General features: G+C 36.5%; 2 protein-coding genes across 3 annotated transcripts; one reads left to right on the forward strand and one right to left on the reverse strand.

Annotated features, from left to right (window-relative positions):
* Positions 1–126: 126 nt before the first annotated feature.
* LOC112563034 lies at positions 127–6,585 on the reverse strand. The gene is made up of 2 exons (XM_025236726.1): positions 5,838–6,585; positions 127–5,424 (listed from the first exon to the last, which is right to left on the reverse strand). The coding sequence occupies exons 1-2, from the start codon at positions 6,131–6,133 to the stop codon at positions 5,142–5,144; spliced, it is 579 nt and encodes a 192-aa protein (XP_025092511.1). The 5' UTR covers positions 6,134–6,585; the 3' UTR covers positions 127–5,141.
* Positions 6,586–7,179: 594 nt separating this feature from the next.
* Positions 7,180–21,408, forward strand: LOC112563031 (major vault protein-like). Of its 2 annotated transcripts, none has more exons than XM_025236718.1 (16): positions 7,180–7,321; positions 10,663–10,851; positions 11,237–11,432; positions 11,752–11,875; positions 12,019–12,245; positions 12,708–12,833; positions 13,566–13,676; positions 14,496–14,615; positions 14,911–15,060; positions 16,272–16,513; positions 17,023–17,220; positions 17,721–17,862; positions 18,097–18,308; positions 18,607–18,850; positions 19,523–19,711; positions 20,094–21,408. In XM_025236718.1, exons 2-16 carry the CDS (start codon positions 10,706–10,708, stop codon positions 20,247–20,249), a joined length of 2,583 nt encoding a protein of 860 aa, XP_025092503.1. In that variant the 5' UTR covers positions 7,180–7,321; positions 10,663–10,705; the 3' UTR covers positions 20,250–21,408. The 2 variants fall into 2 exon arrangements, with proteins under 2 accessions (XP_025092503.1, XP_025092504.1); XM_025236719.1 differs by lacking the exon at positions 7,180–7,321 and adding an exon at positions 8,853–9,662.
* Positions 21,409–21,966: the final 558 nt, after the last annotated feature.

Genomic DNA, 21,966 nt, shown 5'->3' on the forward strand with positions numbered 1-21,966 from the left:
TAGAAATCTAAAGCATTTTAAACTCTTTTTTCAGATAAATGAATAAATGAATTTAATGTGAAAACGTTGCATGATATAAAATCAATAAATAAACATCACTGCCATGCACACATTAAGACCAATGCACAGTGGTAAAACCTTTTATTAGATACTGCAGACTGCCATGAACAACAAAATTCATACAATTTTTTGTTGTTGTTACTAAGAATAAACATGGTGATACACTTCTTTGAGCAATAATCTTTGCATCACTGACTGCTGAACAGAAAAGCCAAGGCATGGAACAATATTTGCATAATGTTTTTTCATCACAAAAGCATTTGAATCTTCAAGATTTGCAAGACAAGTATGCACCTTCAGCAAAGCAAAATTTACAGGCACGCAGACAAATTTGTAGGCAAAAAAATCACTCAAATGCAGGGGAATATCTTAAGTTACTTTGAAACAGGCACATGTGCCAAAAAATAAGACCAGCCTTCAAAAGCTCTTCCGTAGGCTTGAGCTTTAAAGCTAGCCAGGTAACCCGATTTCAATTTAATTACTAATACTAACTCATCCAGCTGTGACGTTATTGTCAATCTTATATCTACTGCTTTGTTTGAGTCATGCTTATTCATGCATGATGTGCTCTAGATGTCCTTTCCCAAGGCTGACAGGTTCACAGCTCCTGTTTGGCATTGGGGTCATGAAATTTCAAGTGAAGTGAGAGATACATTTTCCATGATGACAATTGCCTATCGACTATCTTTCTCTCAGTGCCATCTCAAACTTCAAAAGTGTAAAAATTTGTTCTACGTAGCAGAGCTCCATCAGTGTCTTCTGTGTAGTTTTTTTTTTTTTCGTTTGGAGCCACCAGTAACATCTTACAATACAGTATGTGTTAAAAGTAAATAGGCTCTGAAGTTATATACACTTACAATTGGGCTGTAATCAAAAGGAATATTCCTGCTAAATTTTGTGGCCATCAGACAAAGGGTTAAGGATTTTATTAATTTAATCCACTTCCTATCTCACGCAAGGCTGTTTATTTGTAAGATCCTATTGGCAAGCTCAAAAGGACTTGTGTCAGAATTGTCATCATCTTTTTCTTAAACTTCTGAAAATTTAATATTTTTATTTTATGTATGTGTGTATATATATATTGCAGTATGTTACATCAGTGGTTCTTAAAGTATTTTGGACCGTGGACCACTTTACTAAAGTAAAAAAATACAGTGAACCATCAAGTCCTAAAATCACTCCGTACCATGAATTTCAATTGCCGCATTTGTTTTTATTGCAATTCAAAACTTAATGTACTTTGTGACAATATTATAGTAATAAGTTAACATAAAATTACATACTTCGTAAACTACACATAAAGTTAAAAAATAAGGAAGCCCACTGCATTACTAAGGTAATGGATGACATTAAGTGACTAAATGCTCGCGCTGAGACATAGAGACTTAGTTGGTAAACGAGTGTTTTATTCGAACGAGCAGGTCGGCATCAATAAAATTAAAACTTGTGTGAAATCAATATTGGACTAATTAGCATATCTGGCGATTCAAACATCACTTTGCTGACATGTGATAACTGTCAGCTGTGTACCACCTGACTTGTGCATGCGGACCACCGTTACATTTATAGAAAATGCAAATGAACAGTATGTTGTTTGAAATGCATTAGAATGGAAACAGGTGAAGCATGACCACTAGGGTAGCTGGTACCTCATGTTTTTCCTCTGTTCCTCCAGGTTAAGCCATTTTTTCCCTCCCAAAGTAGAAGTTCAGAATTTAAGGCTTTTGTTTCGTTTGTGGGTAGTATGGAATTGGTGTGGATCAGTTATTTTGCCATTGTTGCTGGCAATAATACAAACACTGCCCAACCAGTCAACCTGGATAAGTGAGCAAACACAAAGTGCATCCTGTCCAATCATGTGGACAGATAATAGCTTCCTGTCAATGTAGCACTTATACTACTAATATGGCAGTTTTGTGTGAGTGGCGTACACCTGCTTGGTCGTCAATAAAAAACATGGTATTCTTAAAAATAGTAGGTGTTTAAGCTCTTGCTTCATCCATAATTATTTTGTAAAGTCCCCAAGATAGTGCATACAGAACAAAGAAAGGCATACAATTTTTATTTGTGTTATTGTAAACTTTGTATTCTTCCATTTTAGCAGCTGAGTATTTTCTGTCTTCTGTTAATGAACAAAATAAAATCATTCTTCTTTTCATGCTAGCTACTTAAGCATGTATAAATTTTAGTTTGTACTGAAAAAAAAAAAATAAAGCCAATATTAACATTTACATATAAAAGGGGGGAAAACACAAAATTTAAATACTTTCCTAACTATAAAAGGAAAAAAGTACTGGGACGCAAAATGTAATCAACACAACCTGAAGTCAATGGAGGTGGCATAGATGGGAAATAACCATTTCCAGATATCATATGGAACAGCTCATTATCTTATACTGGACCTTGGCTATTGCATTTGTACATTCCATAAAACTCTGACAACCAAACATCAAGCATGTTAAATTATAATATGTGCTACATTATGTGGATGGATATTTTATCTAGGCATGGAATTGAATCAACCATGCATCAAAACATAAGTACAAAATGAGACCATTGTTAAATTTTTCTTATATTTTAAGTTTTAAAATTGCTGGTCTAATAAAAGCGATCTACACAGTACCACAATCCTACACATCTGTGCCAACATGATGTTCTCGCACCAGAGCAAACTTGGCCACAACACCTACAATCACTATCTTGGTACTTTTCCAAGCACCTCTATTCTTCAAAATGAAAATGGTAAGGGTGGTTAAAAGAAAACACAAGCCTAAAACTAGATAAAGATTAAGGGAGTGGCTTAATACTGGAGAAGGCAAGGAGAAACCAATTTTAAGGTTTAAAGCCTGCTGTCCACTCTCTAATACAGATAGGTGTTCTTGAACCACAATGAGGAGATGACTCAAAATAATTCAGTATGATCCTGCACAAGTGAAATATGCATTAATATAAGACATTTAAATGCAATAAGTGGTTTCTGACTAGCACCTGCTGTTGGTTATGGACAAGGAACCTTTTCATTTTTTAAGAAATTGGGTACTACTAAAATTATAGTACAAAATGTTCAGCTTTCAAGTTTTCATTTTCCTGAAATCCAGAGATGTGGCGCACCTTTACATGCTGTACAAGCAAAGGTTTCTGAAGGAATGATGGAAGATGTTGAAATCTTAACACAGCATACTTGCATGTAAGCATAGGGACAAACATCATCCACAACGGATCAACAAACTAAGGGGAGCATCATTGGTTACACCCAGACAAAGAATCTGATATACAGTCTTAGCATTGAAAATCAGAAAACATCAACATCAACCAAACTGGTGAACAACCAAATAGGAACTTACTTTCATACCACAGTAGGCATACACTCGCTCTATCACCGGTGCTGTTTAATATCTTCTTGGAGAACATGCTCCAAGCTTTCCACAACCATCATACTTCCATTTCTACACTTCACAGACGACATAGATCTGTTAACAGGCACTAACAACTGCAAGACTTCACCACCAGATTGACAGAGAGTTCAAATAAATATGGAATAGAGACCAGCACTGAAAAGAGCAAAGTTATGATCAATGATAGCGGCAAAGCAGAGATTTAAATGAACAGGGTACAGCTCGAAGAGGTAAACACCTTCAAATACTTGGAAGCCACTCTCTCCAAGGATGGCAGCTCCACGCCAGATATTCACATCAGGACTGCAACAGCAATAGCGGCAATGGCTGGGCCAGATAGGATCAAAGATAAGGTTCACTACCAAGTACAAGCTGTACAAATGCCTGGTAGTGCTGATCCTGCTCTACAGATGTGACATGGACTCAGTTTACCAAAACAAGAAGGAGAATACAGGCTTTTAAGAACAAGTTCCTGAGGAGGTTGCTCTGGATCTCATACAAAGAACACAAAACAGCTTTGTGCGAAACATGATGGCCACACTCATTAGACACCAGAAACCCCTACTTTCAACAGTTGCGACATAAAATGGTCTTTGGCCATGTGACCCAACATGACACCCTGTTGAAGACTATCCTCCAAGGCACCTTTGGGTAGCTCATAGCAGATGCTGCAGTGGCCAAAGAAAGAACTGGCTTACGAACATCAAATACTAGACTAGTCGTCCTGTACAGAACCTGCTGACTATCCTCCTCAACAGGCAAGAATGGCGGGTCCGGTCAGCTGCCATGTCTATCCATGTATCACCGAAGACAGGTGGCAGTCAGGGGATGACTGACTTACTCTCCCTGACTTACTCATATTCACTAACAACAGAAATTTTATGTACATGGACATGTATTATAAAATAAACTATCTTTATAAAATTCTTTGATATGACCAGTTTTGGTCATAGGAAATAGGCATTTATTTCAGCCATAATGTTCTTTCATATCTGGCATAAGGCTTCATGTCAGCAATTATTATCAAATTCTAAACATGAGGCAAAACCTTCACAAAAAAACAGAAATATGAACAACCACCATAAAAGTAAATATACGGCCATGATCACAACACACATTACCTCTACAGTAATATTCTTTAAACTGCTGTTCCTGATTTAGTTTATGAAAAGAATATGTGACTGTAAGTCTCAAAGTGCATAAAATGATTGTGCTGGTAATGCCACTTACACATAAGTAGCATTTAAATTCTTATTCAGTCTTGATTATATATAATAACAGTGTGTGAGCCAGGTTACAGATTACACATTAATAAAATATATTTGTTCCAAGATATACTAAAGAACCTAGGTGAACTTTTAAAAAGATAAGAGTCTGGGAGAGTCACAAACACAGCACAATCTGTTTCCTTTTACATCTGATTAGTAATATGACGTGTTATACAAAGAATTTTTATACAGTTTTCTAAAACAGTATTTTTGAAAAGTAGGTGGTGATGGAAAGTAAACAGGCTTTTTATGAACTTGTACCTGTCAAAACACTACAAATGAAAAGCTGAAAAAAATCTGTAAGTATAAGCATTCAAAACCCCTATCCCACCAACACACACTCACTTGACCACATTCAATGTTTTCCACCATGACAAATGCCCCTACTGCAGCATGTCAATCCTTTCTTGCTACTTAATCAAGGCTTTATATTTAGCATTCTTTCAAAACTAGCAAAGGTATCATAATTAACATTCTGTGGCACAAAAAATGCATGGTGGTTGAAATTGGAGGCTTTGTACAAGTTGTCCATCTCATCATCTAGCAAAAGTATTTCTTTTGATTTTATCATTATGCCATATTTTGCATACAGTTCATTGACAACAGATGTAATATGAGGCTCTTTACAAAGGAAATGCAGAGATTCTTGTTGATCTTCCGAGTCTGATGGGGTACTCTGGACAATTACTTTTGTAGCTATTCTGTTAACAAAAAAATCAAAATAGCAAATGAAGCTGATTGTTTTTATGTTTATAGGATGAACATGATCTATTCAGCAGTGTCTAATCATAAAATTTGAACAATAAAACATCTCAAATATTGACACTGTTATTATAAGTGCTATCACTATGTGAATATTCTTTGGAAAAAATGGGTTGTCATCAATGCCTTACAAACGTGTTAACATTTTCAAATGACTCTCATCTGTGTTATACATTAGATTCAGGTATTGTTTGCTCTCTGCTATATTTTGCATAACAATGAAGTTACGTAAAACTTTTGAACAAACTTCAAAACGCTTAACATACTTGATGTATTTCTGTGGACATTGTGTGTACAGTCTTAAATCGAATTCTTTTATTGACACAATAGAGTTAACTGTATTGACCCTCACTTTTTGGGCAAAACTTTCTGAAGCAACTCGCGGATCATCCAGGCTTGTCTACTGAAAGTCACAATGCAGACATGTATGCCTTTACGATGTGCATGCTCTACGAGATCGCGCATACAAGGTCGCACATGCACTGTCAGTTTGTCTGTGCCTTCTTTCCAGCTACCTCCCGTATGAATGTCCACCAATGTTTTATCGAAATCCACCGCCAGCAATTTTATACCTTTCTTCGTCAGAGTGCTTACGAAAGATTCTAATGTTGGATCAATTTCTGATGCTTTGTTACCAATGCAGGCCATATTCGGACACTGCCAATATCTTTATATGAATGTTTCGTTGTGCACTCTTTGAAGATGCTGCTGGCAATTGCAAAAAAACATTGATAACACCAGCATCTGCGACGCATTTCTCTTAGAAAAGCAAACTAGAATTACTTCCCCTGTTTAAAGATGCCGGTCGCAACGGCAAACGTTCGTCGCTGTGTTGGTACACGAGCTGTAAAAGCATTTCAGGTTAAAAATTAAAACAAAATAGGAATTATAGTAGTGTTTGAAATATATCCGCCCTTACTTATGTCAAACAGAATGCAAAGTTGGAGATAATTGATAATTATTCCTACCATAGTGTTATTTCTTGACTGCGTAGTTGTGTGGGTGTGGTATTTTGGAGGACTGCATGCATGGCTGCATCTGCTAGACTCAAGATTAAAGAACAGCAGTTGTTCTCCCTCTATCTCTCCCACTTAATAACTTTCAACATTGTGTCGTCTAGTCTGTCAGCGTTTGAAACATGATTCATTACAATCTTTTACTCGAAAAAGCAAACCATTCGATAAAGGGGATATAAGTTAATTCGTGATTCGATCTTCGTTTTAGTCAACGTGTACATTTGTCGTCTGCTACCCCGTTTCGTGTTTCGTGTTATTTCCCTCATCAGAAAACAAAGGTTATGAGCAGTATTAAACTTGAACTATTTCAATGCAGAATGAAAGGCCATTTCACGAACCAGTTTTGAGTATACATGCTGTGTTGAGAACATGCAGAACGAATTAAAATGCTCACTCGATCTCCACATGCCACGTAATATATATATGCATGTCGCTATACATATATAAACTAATTTAAAACAGTGCAAATAATTATATCCGAAGGATCGAGAAGGAAGATATATGAAACATCCGAAACATTTCGAAAATATCCAAATGACTTTACGATTGAAAAATTCGTGATTGTGAAAACCATAGAAATAAATTAAAAGATTCGACATACGAATATATATTTATTAATTCTTCCTATCTAGGGGAGTTAAAAAACGATATGTCGGAAAAAAATCATGAATTTGTTTCATTCCGAACGTGATAAGACGGGCTATAGATGTTAGCGATTGGGCGAAGAGTTTTCCTGGCCAGACACTGCGTGTTGCGAAATCACCTGCTCTACAAGCACACATTCGTGGTGCAATACTTGCCGACCGCACCTCCTCGATCAGTAAGTAGTGTCGTGTTCTTGTTGATTTTGTTGTCGTTTTGTAACATAAATGTATAAACAGTTGGACATTTCAATTATTTAGGTGTCATTTTCACTTAAGCTGCCGAAAATTAAAAACTTTAAAGAATGCGCATGTACAGTAAAGCCCCGATAATTATAGCCAAGTTTATTAGAAAGCCGGAAGAAGATCCATAGGTGCAAGTGCACTGAAACAACTGAAAAAATACGATACAATAAATATGTGATTTATTTAGTTACTCTATTCGTGTGTGTGCTCGTCTGTATTCTTTCGCCGGTCGCTCTATCTATTGGTTTTATATATATAGATGCATATACTGTATAAATTCCTGCCGATAAGAATTTATATTGGTTTGGGGTGGGGGGATAAGATGTGCACATACGGTACATTGATTTTTTTGTCCCCTTGATCAAGATTTTTTTATTGTTTATATTGTTCAGTGTGATGGTTTTATTAGAGGATCGTAACATTAATTGACTTTTGCGTTGATAATTATAAGGGTGCATTTTTTAAAAGTTCAATCTTTTAAAGATCACCGAATCATCTTACATATCTTACTCATTGCACATGTTTATACATTTGAATTTAAACTTATTGTTTGTATTACTGAGACTATAAAGGTCAAAACGTAAGATTATCTTACCAAGTGAAATGTAAACCCAAAAAGTAAGTTTCTTTTTTCAGTAGTTTTTTTTTTTTTTTTTAATATCGAGCAGTATGAGGTAGGATTATGCATTATATACCAGTGGCGTAGGAACCAGGGGGGCAGCAGGGGCAGCCGCCCCTCCAAGGAAAAAACAGGGGGGGCAGGAATATCCTTTTGCCCCCCCCCCCCCAATATTTGAGACGTAATTCCTCACAAAGAGCAAAGAACTGAAGAAAGGTAGGGGAACGTAGAGAGGAGACGGTCATCACCGTCACAAAAGCGGGCCCTGAGGCAAGTGGAGGCTCTAACACCTCTGACGATCAGATCGTGCGTGCGTGCAGTACCCCCCCCCCCCCATCCATCCTTTTTTACGAAATGTGCGAGTGCGAACGCCGTTCACTGTCAGCAGGGAGTTTGCCCCCCCAACGCCGAACATCTTCCTACGCCACTGTATACATAAACTCAGGTATTGTTTGTTCTGTACCAGAGTACTGTGCATAATAAACTTTGACTTATAAACTACGATCTATATAACCCTTCATGTCTGAATACATGCATGTCATGACTATGAGCTTTACCCTTGTGGGAAGTGTAGTGTACGATATCTGAAACTGGAGCGAGGTCGTGTGGGCGTGTCGATCCGGTTCGTTGCTGTTAGTAACGTAAACAGTTTTGCTGACACCACGAAATTGTATACACATCCATGCTGACACGGATGAAATTTACTTAATTTGTTTTGAAATATTTACACAGTGCGTAGTCTTGCCAAATCAAATTTACTTGGAAGCCCTTGCTCAAGTGCTTAATACGTCACTTCCGGTAGGTTGAACGGGGACGGGGGTCGGGGGGGGCAGTTTCTAGGTCCACTGAACAGACGATGTCTTTATAGTCATCTAGCTACATTTAGTTACACCGAGGACGGATATTATAGTTCGTGGTTACATACTATTGACACTTACATTTTTCTTTGTAGAAGATCTTCTCACTGCCATTATTTCCTCTTCCTTCTTCTCCTCTTCGTCTGTCGTCGTCGATCGTTGTCTCAAATATTTCTTTGATCGTCGTCGATCAATCAGTTATACTGGATTATTGATCTCCACATTATATACATATAAATTATTATTATCTAGGTTATAATGCACAATCTAATTTGCTAAACTCGTAGACAGACTGGTTACATGACGAAAGTTTAGAGAGCACTTGTTTAGATCGCATCAATCAACACGACTGCGTGACACGTTCCCACATGTTTTCACGAAATAAATGTTGGCCACGTCTGTGTGGATTCATGTTGACTTTATTTTTATTTGAAATGGTTAACTTAAGATATAATTATTAGCTTAGTTTTAGGTTATAACATAAAGGCAAACATTGCACAACCTTCAGAAATGTACCGGCGTAGGGTTCTATTAACACTGCCATTGACTCACACGTACGGCTCTGCCTTGCGCAAGATCAATAGAAAAAGCTGTTTCGGTACTTGCGAACGAGATATGCTGTGGTTAACCACTCACATGACCTGGTTAGATGCCTTAAAAGTGCAATAGTTGGGTTTAAAAAGATTCCAAGGTGGTATATGAGGCAAGATTCACACGTCGAGGTCTTATATACCCGGAGTAATTTAAACGTACAGATCTAGGAAGTCCAGAAAACGACTATAACATGTACTAGAATCGGTGAGTTATTAATTTTCCACATACTGTCGCTTACGTTATAAATTTTATAATTATTCGTTCAAATGTATTGTATGTTTTCTTGAAATACAGATTCTTATGTAAGCTGTTTCGATCATAATTATAATTTTTAGTTACTCGAATAAAGACTTGTATCATTATCAGGACTAACCTGGATATTTTAGGTGCTTTATAAGATGCAAAGTCATATCCTAAAACGAAAGATTGATTGCTATTTATTCAACTTAAAAAAAAGAATTTTAATAAAAGAATTTGCATATTTAGAATTTCCCAATCTTCATCAGTTTACTACTTGTAAATAATGTAATGTGGGAAAGATTTCATTATTTATAGCTCCATATTCTGATACACATTAAAGAAGTGTGCATGCAAAGTACAAATCTAGTCTGGTGTTTATGCAAGCTGAGTCTGATTCAGTGGACATGAGAATAATTAATTGCTGCCTTTAAACTGGATACGGGTGTATTTTATATATTGACATCACAATGAACATATTACTAATGGTGACACAATTTCAACTGACACAAATCCTTATAAGAAATCATCATCTATTGATTCAGAGAGGATAAGGAAGTGTCACTTCCCAAAATGTAATTCGACATAATACAGTTCAACAATCTATGACAAATTAATATGTATGATTTTCATTTAAAAGATTCACAAGTATCATGCCAAAGTTGACTTGAACAGTTCATACTGCATCATTAAAAGCTATATACTAATGCTATATACGAGATTTAAAAGCAGTTTCAGCTGAAGAACCGCGCGGTTTGAATCTTAATTCAGCTATACTCAGAAAAAGCTTGATATATGTTCTTGATGGTGGGTGATGGGAACAAAGATTGACTAAATGCTCACTCTCACTGGTTGTATAGAGCTGGTCATGTATATTTTGACAATGTGCTTGCAAGCATCTGTTATTAAGACACTATTTTAAAGCAATAAGCATAAAATTTATATCTAATGTTTGTTATGTTTGCAGAAAGTAAAGATTCCATTTTGAGCAACCCATTAGACTAGTAACCATGGCGCAACGTGGAGGTCAGGCCCAGGGTCAGGATAACATCTTCAGGATTGCACCGTACTACTTCATTCATGTTCTTGATCAAAATACCAATGTTACAAAGATTGAGATTGGGCCACAGACCTACATCCGCCAAGACAATGAAAGGTTAGCCACTATTACTGATTTTGGTTTTGGGTATTTGGAACGTATAGAAGTAACATCAACAATGAAATCTGAACCCCATTATATAAATTTACAGGTGTAAAATTCTGTTTATAATTTTAAAAAAAGGGCTTGATGCCAAATGACAAATATATTTTTTTACTATTTTAGCACCGTTTGGATACCTCTCTGTGTGAACCAGCATTTTTGTAAAGCTTGACTGGTTTAATTATTACTAGATTTGGAATTTTTTTATTTCTGTTCTTCCTCAGTATAGTGCATGTCAATTTTTTATGATTAACCAAACTGTTTAAAGAAAAAAATGTTGTCTGCTTTAATCGCTTTTTTAATTGCCTAAATTATTGAATTGTTAATTTTCATTTTCAAGGGTTGTCTTTGGACCAGAGAAGATGACAGTAGTGCCACCACGGCATTACTGTGTGGTTGAGAACCCTGTTTTACGAGACAAAGATGGAAAAGTTGTTGTTGACAAGTCTGGGCAGGTTAAGCTGCAACATGCAGATCTTGAAATCCGCTTGGCACAAGATCCCTTTCCTCTCTACCCTGGGGAGGTTCTCAAGCAGGTTAGCCTTGTTACCCATCTCACAGACCATTATGAGTATGGTCATGCTTTCATATCCGCATTTTCAGCTATCCAAAAAAAAAAAAAAAAAAACAGAAAAAAAGAAAGAAAATGAAAGAAACAGTTCGCAAGTGCTAAAAAGTACAAGGTAAAAATGTGCCATAATATGGAAAAATCCAGAAAGTTCTTTAAGCTTCGCTGGAATAGTAGGTACAACTTGTGTCAAAGGTAAAAGTAAATCAGACCACAAAATTTCAAAATTATTAAAAAGATAACCATCTTTCATCTTTCATTTTTCCTGTTTGGTTTTGAAATTCCAGCCTGTTACACCTCTTAAAATAGTTCCAGCCAATTCTGCCTTACGACTAAGAGCTGTTTTGGATTATGAGGATGAGTCAGGAGAAAAACGAACAGCTGGAGATGAGTGGCTTTTTGAAGGCCCAGGTGAGTGCAGATTATTTTTTATGAACAAACATTTGATTTTTGTTATTTATGTTATTTTTTAATAATTTTTAATAATTTTTAAGTAAAGTGTTTAATGTGTACATGTACTAGATGTTATCTGTGTCTTTGCTTATTTTTTTCAGGAACCTACATACCTCGGAAAGAAGTTGTTGTGGATGAAACAATCCGAGCAACTGTTGTTCGCCCCAATCAGGCCATTCGCTTGCGTGCTCGTAAGGAATGCAATGATCGGGAAGGTACTGATAGGGTGACTGGGGAAGAGTGGCTGATGAAGAAAACTGGTGCCTACCTACCAGGGGCTTATGAGGAGGTGGTCGACATTGTAAATGCCTATGTCTTGACTGACAAGGTAATATTTCTTTAAATATTTCAGCTGACTTTTGACATAGTCTAGCTTTTTAAAGTAATAAAATGAAATAATAATAAAATGATTTTCATTTCACCAATCAAGATCAGCCTGCAACAAGGTTTCCAGATAGTATATTTATGTCTTAATTAATCCCATCTGTTCATGATTTGAGAATCTTCTTAAAATAGGTTTAAAACCTTAGTATTAGCTTTGAATTTGCATTGGTTTTTGTTTTTTTGTTCTAATTTTTTGGGTAGTCACTTTTTTCAATATGATGGCAGATTGTTGTAGTAGCTTCATAAAATATTTGTTGCTTGGAAAGCCAGATTATTTTTAGTTTGCTGATACCAGTGAGCTTCTGTGATAAATACTTCTGTGTTGTTAAGTATCCTTTGACTTATTGTGGCAAGAAGAGTGTTTATTAACACCAACATCAATCTTAAGTCACAATAATATTTTCAGAAAGCACTTCACATGAGAGCTTTGAGAACATTCAAAGATGACTTTGGTGTGACTCGCAAGAATGGTGAAGAGTGGCTAATTACACTGAAAGACACAGAGACACATATTCCCAATGTGTATGAGGAGGTACATGCTTCTGTGATTTATACATTTATCGTGGCTATTACTTACTTACTGCCCATTATGCCGGTCGGCACGTAGGGCAGCGACAAAGGTCCTCCACTTTTGTCCTGGGCTAGCTTCCCCACAGTACCCCAGCTGTGATTTAGGGTCTTCATTTCTGTCTCCTTGTGATACCTCTGGAAGCCCATCGCACACATTGGTGGTGGTTTTCTTCGTCGCTGTTTCCGTAACAAGAGTGTTTTTTACGGGACAGGGTTAATGTTAGCCCTGTGCCCAACCCCCAACCTGGAGGGCCAGGGATCATGTTTCGTCTGGTATCTATCCTTTGACCTGCCCGGCTTGGGTGACCCTGCCCGGTATAGCTCTCAGGGTCATCGACACACACAAGCCCCCCGACCTCGACAAGGTAATGATCCTCCGGGGGGGATCATGGCTATAAACGAAATGAAAAATATTCATAAGTTGCACTGAAACATTGGAAGATGCTCTTCCACTGTAGATCTATTTTTATTTTGATATTGATGAGTTTAAAAAAAAAATCAAATCATTATGGATAATTTGACATCTTCATTAGGGCTGTAATGTAAGGTACAGATATTTGAGGAAACAAGGAAAAGATACTTATTTTTCCTCGGTTGATTTTTGAATTAAATTAAATGTTCTAATGGCTGAGTTTTTGTTGTTGTTGTTGTTGTTTTTTTTAGTTTGTTATAATGACTGTTTCCTGGTAAATAGGTTGTTGGAGTGGTAAACATAACTACCCTGAACAACCGACAGTATTGTGTTATTCTGGATCCTTGTGATGACTTAGGCCGTCCTCAGCTTGGACAGAAGAAATTGATCAAGGTGAGGCTTTACCCATTTTTTTTTCCCCCACTTTTCCTTTTTTTTTTTTTTTTGGAATTCTTGACTGGTACAATAAACCTACCTTTACCTTTACAGTTCCTTTCAAACTCTTATTCTTTTTAATGGTTCAGGGTTACAGTAATAAGAAATCAGAAAAGGGAGCAAAATTATATTTTAGTTCTCATTAAATCTCAACATTTATTATGTATAAGGAAATCAAAGATATTTGAACCCTAGAACACTAATAGTTGCACAGAAGTACAATTGTGTTCAAATATATCCTCCTATAAACCTGCAGTAAAGACAGCTATAATTGACACCACATTATACAATATTTCTTACATATTTAATTAATGTAATTTGCAAAAAACATATTTCTGTGTAGTCTTGTGTTAAAAAAAATTAAAGATGTCAACTATATAATTATATATAAATTGCCATGAAATTAGGTTATAAGGCAAAAAATTGCCAAATAATTAACTTATTAGAATTCAAATATTACTTATCATTATATTGCCTCTTCGATTTTGTAGTACAAATCCATTTCAAAGTTAGTAGCCAATAGTTGTCTTTATTTGGCTTGATCTTTCAAATGTAACAAAATATCTAATTGCTCAAGGGAAACAATTCATAGTAAAATAGTCCTTAAAGGAGCAAATAGTTTCTTCCCATATTTATTCATTTGGTTTTGTACATTGCAATGCTTTAGGACTCCGCACAGTTTATATTATACAGTGTTCCTATGAAGCAATCACTGTGCTTGTCAAGACGTTTGCATCCATGTTTTTTTTGTTTGTTTGCTTTTTTTTTTACTTACAGGGAGAGCGATCATTCTTCCTCCTTCCTGGTGAGCAGCTTGAGAAAGGAATTCAGAATGTATACATTCTTGGTGAAGACGAGGGTCTCATTCTTCGAGCTAATGAAGCCTTTAAGGATGGGGTAAATACTTAGACTCACACATGCAAAAGAAAAAACAGTGTCATAAACCTTATGTTTTGAAGTTAAAGTCATTAAATTTCTTTCTTTACTGGCTGTCTCCCTCTCAGTAAGGGATTCAGTTGAAAAGGAAAAAAGTGTAACAATTCAGTTTTCTTAAGTAAGACAAAAGACTAAATGCTCAGCTGGTCAGCTTTATATGAATTGGTTTCTTCTTCCCATTAACTGTTTTTGAGATTATTTCTATCTGTGATAGTAAATGGAGGCAATGATTTTTTTATTTATTTTGCATCCTCAGTCGGTTGAGCGCAAACCAGGTGATCGGTGGATGATCAGGGGACCAGTTGAATATGTTCCCCCTGTTGAAGTGGATGTTTTGATGAAGCGACAGACTATCCCTCTGGATGAGAATGAAGGAATTTATGTTCGGGATGTCAAGACTGGCAAGGTTTGCATTGAGCTATCCTTTGCCATTATCTGTACACTTAAGACATGGAATATTAGCAAATATGAAAGAGTGAAGTAGGGAGAAAGGAGGCATTACAATACAACTTAATTAATCCACAAGGGCAATTCCAGATAGTGTTTATACTACTAATATATAGATATATACATGTTGAAGTAACCTCTCTCTGTCTCTCATACACACACATTCCCAGCAACAGCAGATACAGTTGGTGACTTTAGATCCTTTCAGCCCAGTACAAGATCATCAGTAGAGTTAAATGTAATCAAGTAAATGGCATGTGGAATGAAGGAATTTTGGTGACAATTGGTTCTGCATATAGGCATCGCATACCTGCAGCCATACTGCAAATGTGAAAACTCACATGCCAACGCATGGTCAGAAATAGGATGCCGGATGTCTTCCTAAGGATTGGCTGATGAGTAAAGTCCCTCTGCCTGATTCCTGTGATCTTGGAATAGATTTTAACAAGGGAGACAAGAATATCCATTTTCTTTAGGGAGAGGCTGTGGAACAAAGAGATAAAAGAGAGGAGATGAGACTTTCATTGAAGGACTGATAGAACTGAGTGAGGATGACAGAGCTGACAGAGAAAGTTTGAGTTTCCATAGGAGGTACAGGCGTTGTTGGCTTTTACGGAGGATCATATCAGTGATAATGTCCCATTTAAGCTTATTATCAAAGATAGTCACTAGTATTTTATGCCGACTACCATGATGGCATCATCATGGGATAGTACTGATGACTGCCTCAGGCTTGTTCATTAGAAAGTCAAAGATCATTTGCTTAGTCTTTGATGCATTTCGAATAAGAAAGTGTTTGTCACACCAGCATACAACATGTTTGTTATCATACAAAAGTGACAGCAAGGCAGAGTAATCAAAAAATTTTATAAGAAAGCTCCTATCCATAGTGCTTGTACAACCGTTAGATTATAGTATGAACAGTAGTGAAGACAAGCTTGCAGCAGCCCTGAGGGGAACCTGTACAAGTGACATAACATGATCTGCTGAAGAAGGGAAAGTTTGAAAATAATAATATCTTGACCTTTATTTATAAATGCTGTAATAACTGCAGAAGGTTGTAGTCATATGTCATGTCTACTACAGTCTGAAAATTGTCTCCATTTTCTGGTAAAGAATGGTTTATGAAAATGTAATGATTATTGCTGAATTGTGGATCCAATTTTACAGGTGAGAGCCATCACAGGTGCAACATATATGCTGAACCAAGATGAGGAGCTGTGGGAAAAACAACTCCCCCCAGTTGTTGAACAGCTTTTGGCAGGTGGAAAAGATCCTTTGGCAGACCGCGCTGACCGTGGTGGTGATGCCACTCGCTCTACCAAACCTCGTGACAGGACTCACGTAGTATCCTTTCGTGTTCCTCATAATGCTGCTGTGCAGATCTATGACTACAAGGAAAAGAAAGCAAGGTAAATATAATTCAAGGAAAAGATACCTTTGAAATTAGTAATTTAATGTAGACAATTTTGAAAAATAATTTTATGTAATTTGGATAGAGTGAAGTTTTATTTTTTTTTTAACTAAGCTGTCATCAGAATATTATTATGATATTAATATCTCTATTTGACTAGTTTGTAATGAATTAAATATTATTTAAAAATAAATTTCCTTCATCAGCCAGTTTTTGACGAGTCATTGTTGTAAGGGAGATAACTTGAATTCTACATGCCAACAACAAAAATTACGTTAATATGAGGATAAAATGTGAGACATATGTTATCCATGTTTTAACAGAGTTTAGCTTTATCACATTTGTTTTTTAACTAACAGAATAATTCTATAACCTAGTTCCAGATAAATTCTTTAAATCTAAAGTGATTTATAATATAGGTAGATTCTAAACATGACAGAATATCTGTTCATTACGGAAATTTATTCTCAAAGATTCAATCACCATGATTGTTATTCTTGTTTTCAGAGTGGTCTTTGGGCCTGAACTGGTGATGCTAGGCCCTGATGAGCAGTTTACACAGCTTAGTCTCTCAGGAGGCAAACCCAAGAAACCCAATCAGATCAAATCTCTCTGCCTGCTACTGGGACCAGATTTCTGCACTGATATAATCACTGTAGAAACTGCAGACCATGCCCGCCTGTCACTGCAGTTATCATACAACTGGTGAGCAATTTTTTAAATGTCAGTATTATGCTCCTGCTGCTTAACTTCTGTTACCTTTTTGGTCAGGACAGCAAACTCTACAGACTCGAAGTTGAAGAGATCTCTGAGTGACTAGATGCCCTGGCCATTTTTAAACAAGGTTGACAGTCTAATGCACTTAGTCTGATATACGCACTTTACTGATCTGTCTGTAAACTTAGTATTTCGACAAGACAGCACTTCAAATTGATTTGTCCATGCTTAAGGAGGACTTTACACTTGAATGGACCATGGTTAATGCATTCAGCCCTGGTTTTTTATGATACAGATTGTTAAGGCTTTTGAAATGCATTTTATCAGTCTTTTAATCAGACTGTCAAAAGAGCCTACAGTATATTTATCAAGAATTTAAGAAGAATTGCTAAAAATCTTCGTGATTTGCATTTGCATGAAATAAAAAATTATTGCTTTGTTTGTGGTTTGAACTGATGGTAATGTCTTCATAATCTATTGTTTTGCAGGCATTTTGAAACAGGTAGTAAAACACCCGAGGATGCAGCAAAGCTCTTCTCTGTCCCAGATTTCACAGGCGATGCATGCAAAGCAATTGCCTCTCGCATTCGTGGTGCTGTGGCCCAAGTGCAGTTTGATGACTTTCACAAGGTAATTGCTCAGTGGAGAAAATTAAAAACTGGTTGCAAGATCTCCACAAAATGTATATACACACAGACAGAGAGAAGAAAAGGATAACCATAAAAAGCAACATGGCTGGTACATTCCTTATCAGATGTTTACCTTTTGGGATTGCTTCTTAAAAATCACTGCACTTCAGTGTTTCACGTCTGCCAAGTTTACTTCCGTACTTTATTTCTGATACATTTGTGGAATTTGTTTCAGAACTCAGCCAAGATCATTCGTTCCTCTGTCTTTGGTTTTGATGCTAACAGCAAAGTGAGGGAGAAGTTCACCTTTCCCCAGAACAACCTCGTCATAACTAGCATAGACATCCAGTCTGTGGAGCCTGTGGACCAGCGTACACGCGATGCTCTACAAAAATCTGTGCAGCTGGCTATTGAGATCACAACAAACTCTCAAGAAGCTGCTGCTCGGTGTGTATAAAAAGCTCTTAGAATAAACCGGGGACCTATTGTGTGTGTGTGGGAAGAGGGGCTTGTGCACGTGTGTGCTACAGGTTAGCATCAGTGTGTTGGGCAATTATTAGGATATGCATAGTTTGTCATTTATTATTTTGAAGCTAAACATTTTAACACTCTAAACATTCTCATCTTGTTTCTTTAACTCATGATATTGAAAGAAAAGATGTGAAATGGCAAACATCTTCCAGTTTTGGTATTTGTGAAGATATGTTGTCTGCATCTTTTTAATCCATTGTAACCTCTACATTAGGCATGAGGCTGAGAGACTTGAGCAAGAAGCAAAAGGAAGACTGGAGCGACAAAAGATTGTTGATGAGGCTGAGGCAGAAAAGTCCCGTCGCCATCTACTGGAGCTTCAAGCTCAGAGTGCAGCTGTTGAAAGCACAGGTCAGGCAAAGGCAGAGGCCCAGAGTCGTGCAGAATCAGCCCGCATTGAGGGAGAGGCTGCAGTGGAGCAAGCAAAGCTAAAGGCCCAGGCCATGAAGATTGAAGCTGTGAGCATTTGACATTTGATCTTGTTGAACTTTTACCATCAAACTTCTGTAAATCGAAATTCTCCCTAACTCGAATTTGAAACATCAGTTGGTTGGCTTCCCATTAAAGCAATGCATATTCAACTTCCATAGCTCGAGTCCATCTAGCCAAAAACTTCCACAACTTAAATAACTTTAAGCCAGTCAGCATGTTGAAACCAGTTGAAAATACTTCAGAAAGTGTAAAATTGTGTACTCCTCCCCCATTGACCCTGCTCTCCCATATTCTCCTTTCTATGTAGGAAACACATGCAATAAAAGTGACTGTCTCCACAGAGTGCCAAAGTGTCTTTAAAAGATTAACAAGAAATGAACATTTGATTAAAATTAAACATCCGCAAATGTTCTTTTTTTGACGAACTTAACTCGAACCTTCCATAACTCGATTTTCTTTTTGGTCCCTTGAAGCTTCAACTTATAGAAGTTCGAGTGTTTATATGCATTTATTTGAGTATTTGAACAGAGATGTGATCAAGCTTGCCCTTTTTAAATTTTTTTTACTTCTCATCTAGAACCTCTAATTTGGGTGATAATGAAAAAGGGTGTTTGCCTCATAACTGAGAAGGCTTAATTGTTATTAGCAAATAATGTTTGAGTTTCACGTTTCATGATTTTTAAAAATTTCGTTCTCAGGAATCCGAGCTGGAACGTCTGACAAGTGCTCGTGAAGCAGAGCTCAAATATGTTTCTGAGCAAAATGATCTAGAACTAAACAAATCCAAGGAACTTGCCGCCATTGAATCTACTAAGTTCAGAAGTATGGTTGAGGCCATTGGAGCATCAACTCTTGCTACTATGGCCAGTGCTGGAACTGAGACGCAGGTATGTACTGTCATTCGTTGGTGTCTTATTTTCTACATATTATCCTTTACAAAACACTGTTCTTTGGGGTTTTCGTTAAAGGGGTTGAGTTGTCCTCGATGTTAATGAATGTTTATAAGACATATTTACAGACATATATACTTTCTGCTTAGGATGGCTATATAAGATTAGAGTTTTGAAGGTAAAAAATATCCTTCAGCATTGAAAATTAAGCAGATATTTTGACTCTCAGTCATGTTCTAGGTGTCCTGTAGTCATCAACACATTGTATAATACTGACCATACTGTGTATACTGTGTCAACAGACAAAGGTGAGGTTGCTTGTCAGCAATAGTTGACAAAATAAACATGTCAAAGCCAAGGCATTTTTGTGTCTGTGCAGGTGAAGATGCTACAGGCATTGGGACTCAAATCCACACTCATCACCGATGGCACTTCACCCATCAACCTCTTCACCACAGCTTCAGGACTTATTGGTGGAATGGCGCTCAGCAAACGTCGCCGCTTGTCTGATGATGAGGACAACGATGATGTTTGAGGAGATCTTGATTTTTAAAGTTGTTGATGTTTTTCTTCAAAAAAGCTGCTGATTCTGTGGCAGTGACTTATGCATTGTGGTTATGAAGTAATGTTTTGTTCCAAGTGACCAGAAGTAAAAATCAGGCAGTTTTTGTGGTTATAAAGTTTTTTGTGCAGAGAAGACCAGAAATAAAATTCCATCAGCATAGTTATTAATATTTTCAAAATAAAAAAATGTTGTTACATTTATCCTTATCAACAATATTTGTCAAAAAAAAGTTTCAGAATCTTAGCAATATTGTTGAGAAGCTCAGCAACTGTTTCAGAAAAAGCTGAGGGAGAAAGGAGGAGCTTGTGTATGAAAATATTTTTCAAGGTTTTGAGATATTCTCAGCTTTACTAACAACTTTATTAACAAAGCAAATTTTGATAAAGGCTTTTTGCGGTATTTAGTAATCAAGTAGAAAACAAATATTGTTGGATTACATTTTTATGAATCACCCTTTTGTAAAGTGAATTGTTGACATTTTCACAAAGAAGAATGCTGTGATTATTCTTGGTTTTATATTGAAAATTTTTCTTGATATTTTGTGATGTCTGTATGATGTATAAAATGCTTAATATAAGCACTTTCTTTAATTATATTTTAAGATACATTTTGTTGTAGCTGGGGTTTATTTGGACATAACTGCCTGCCTTAAAACTGCCTCACTTTTTTCAGGATCACATATGAAGGCTTTGTTATGGTCCCTCATCTGCTGCACAGCATTGTGCCTGTTTCTGCAGAATAACAGTTTGTGTGTCTATGTGTGTGATCTGAGACCCCATCAGGTTTGGATAAAATGGTGACCATTTTATTTTCAGTTATTTAGTTACTTCATGGAGATTGGCACAAAGAGCCTTACTACATGCAGTGAAAATAGCATTTTGAATTAGCGTGTACTTTAAGATATTTATATGAGCACTTTGTCTAGATGGATCTGCAAGAGGCACAACAATTTGATGGTTTACTTATGGAAAGGTGTATGTATTGAAGTTTTTTAAAACTGTTTTGTTAGATGATGGCAATATTCTATCACTCTTGTTGAGAGAATTTTCATTTTTTCATGCACAGCTAGATAAATAAAGTGTTTGCTAAATGAGTGCTTAGTATCATAAATAAAAACGCTGAAACACAAGTTGTGTGGGCTTTCATTATTGTCATCACAGTAATATATACTCTTATTAAATCTTTTGATCTCTAGGTCTAAAAATCGTTATTGTCTAAAACAATAACCATTGAAAGGTGGCATTTCAAAGGAACTCTGACTTTTATTACTTGTTCTGTACAAGCTTTTTTTTTTTTTTTTTTTTTGGCTTGTTCTGAGATATGTGAGAAAAACTGTGTGTGTGATTGGTTTAGTGTCTAAGACATTATTTCCAAACCATCAGAAATAAGAGGCCTATGCGTAGCTGACTGCATGGGTTCAAAAAGTAAAGAAAAACCAAATTTTATAATGCAATGTATAATTCTAACTGTACTATTTTTAAAATATGAAACCACAGAGCAAGCAAATTCTTGGGCATAATAATTATTATAATGCTAAACTGCACTTTAGACACCGTCGAGTTTTGTCAGTTTCGGGCATCAACGAACACGGAAAACTTTCATCAACGACACGAAGACGCCTGCACTTCGGTCATTGCCCCGCAAATGATTAAACACTAGCTCACACACACACACAAAGAACATCAGT

The sequence above is a fragment of the Pomacea canaliculata genome, linkage group LG4, assembly GCF_003073045.1.
Source record: "Pomacea canaliculata isolate SZHN2017 linkage group LG4, ASM307304v1, whole genome shotgun sequence".
Taxonomy (NCBI): Eukaryota; Metazoa; Mollusca; class Gastropoda; order Architaenioglossa; family Ampullariidae; genus Pomacea; species Pomacea canaliculata.

Bases quoted from the DNA above. Each gene is read 5' to 3' on its own strand.
- LOC112563034 (XM_025236726.1), bottom strand. From the start codon at position 6,133: ATGGCCTGCATTGGTAACAAAGCATCAGAAATTGATCCAACATTAGAA. The intron at 5,425-5,837 runs GTGAGGGTCAAT...TTTTGTTAACAG, and splicing joins CAGAAAGTTTTGCCCAAAAA to AATAGCTACAAAAGTAATTG.
- LOC112563031 (XM_025236718.1), top strand. From the start codon at position 10,706: ATGGCGCAACGTGGAGGTCAGGCCCAGGGTCAGGATAACATCTTCAGG. The intron at 12,834-13,565 runs GTACATGCTTCT...CCTGGTAAATAG, and splicing joins TTCCCAATGTGTATGAGGAG to GTTGTTGGAGTGGTAAACAT. The intron at 18,309-18,606 runs GTGTGTATAAAA...CCTCTACATTAG, and splicing joins TCTCAAGAAGCTGCTGCTCG to GCATGAGGCTGAGAGACTTG.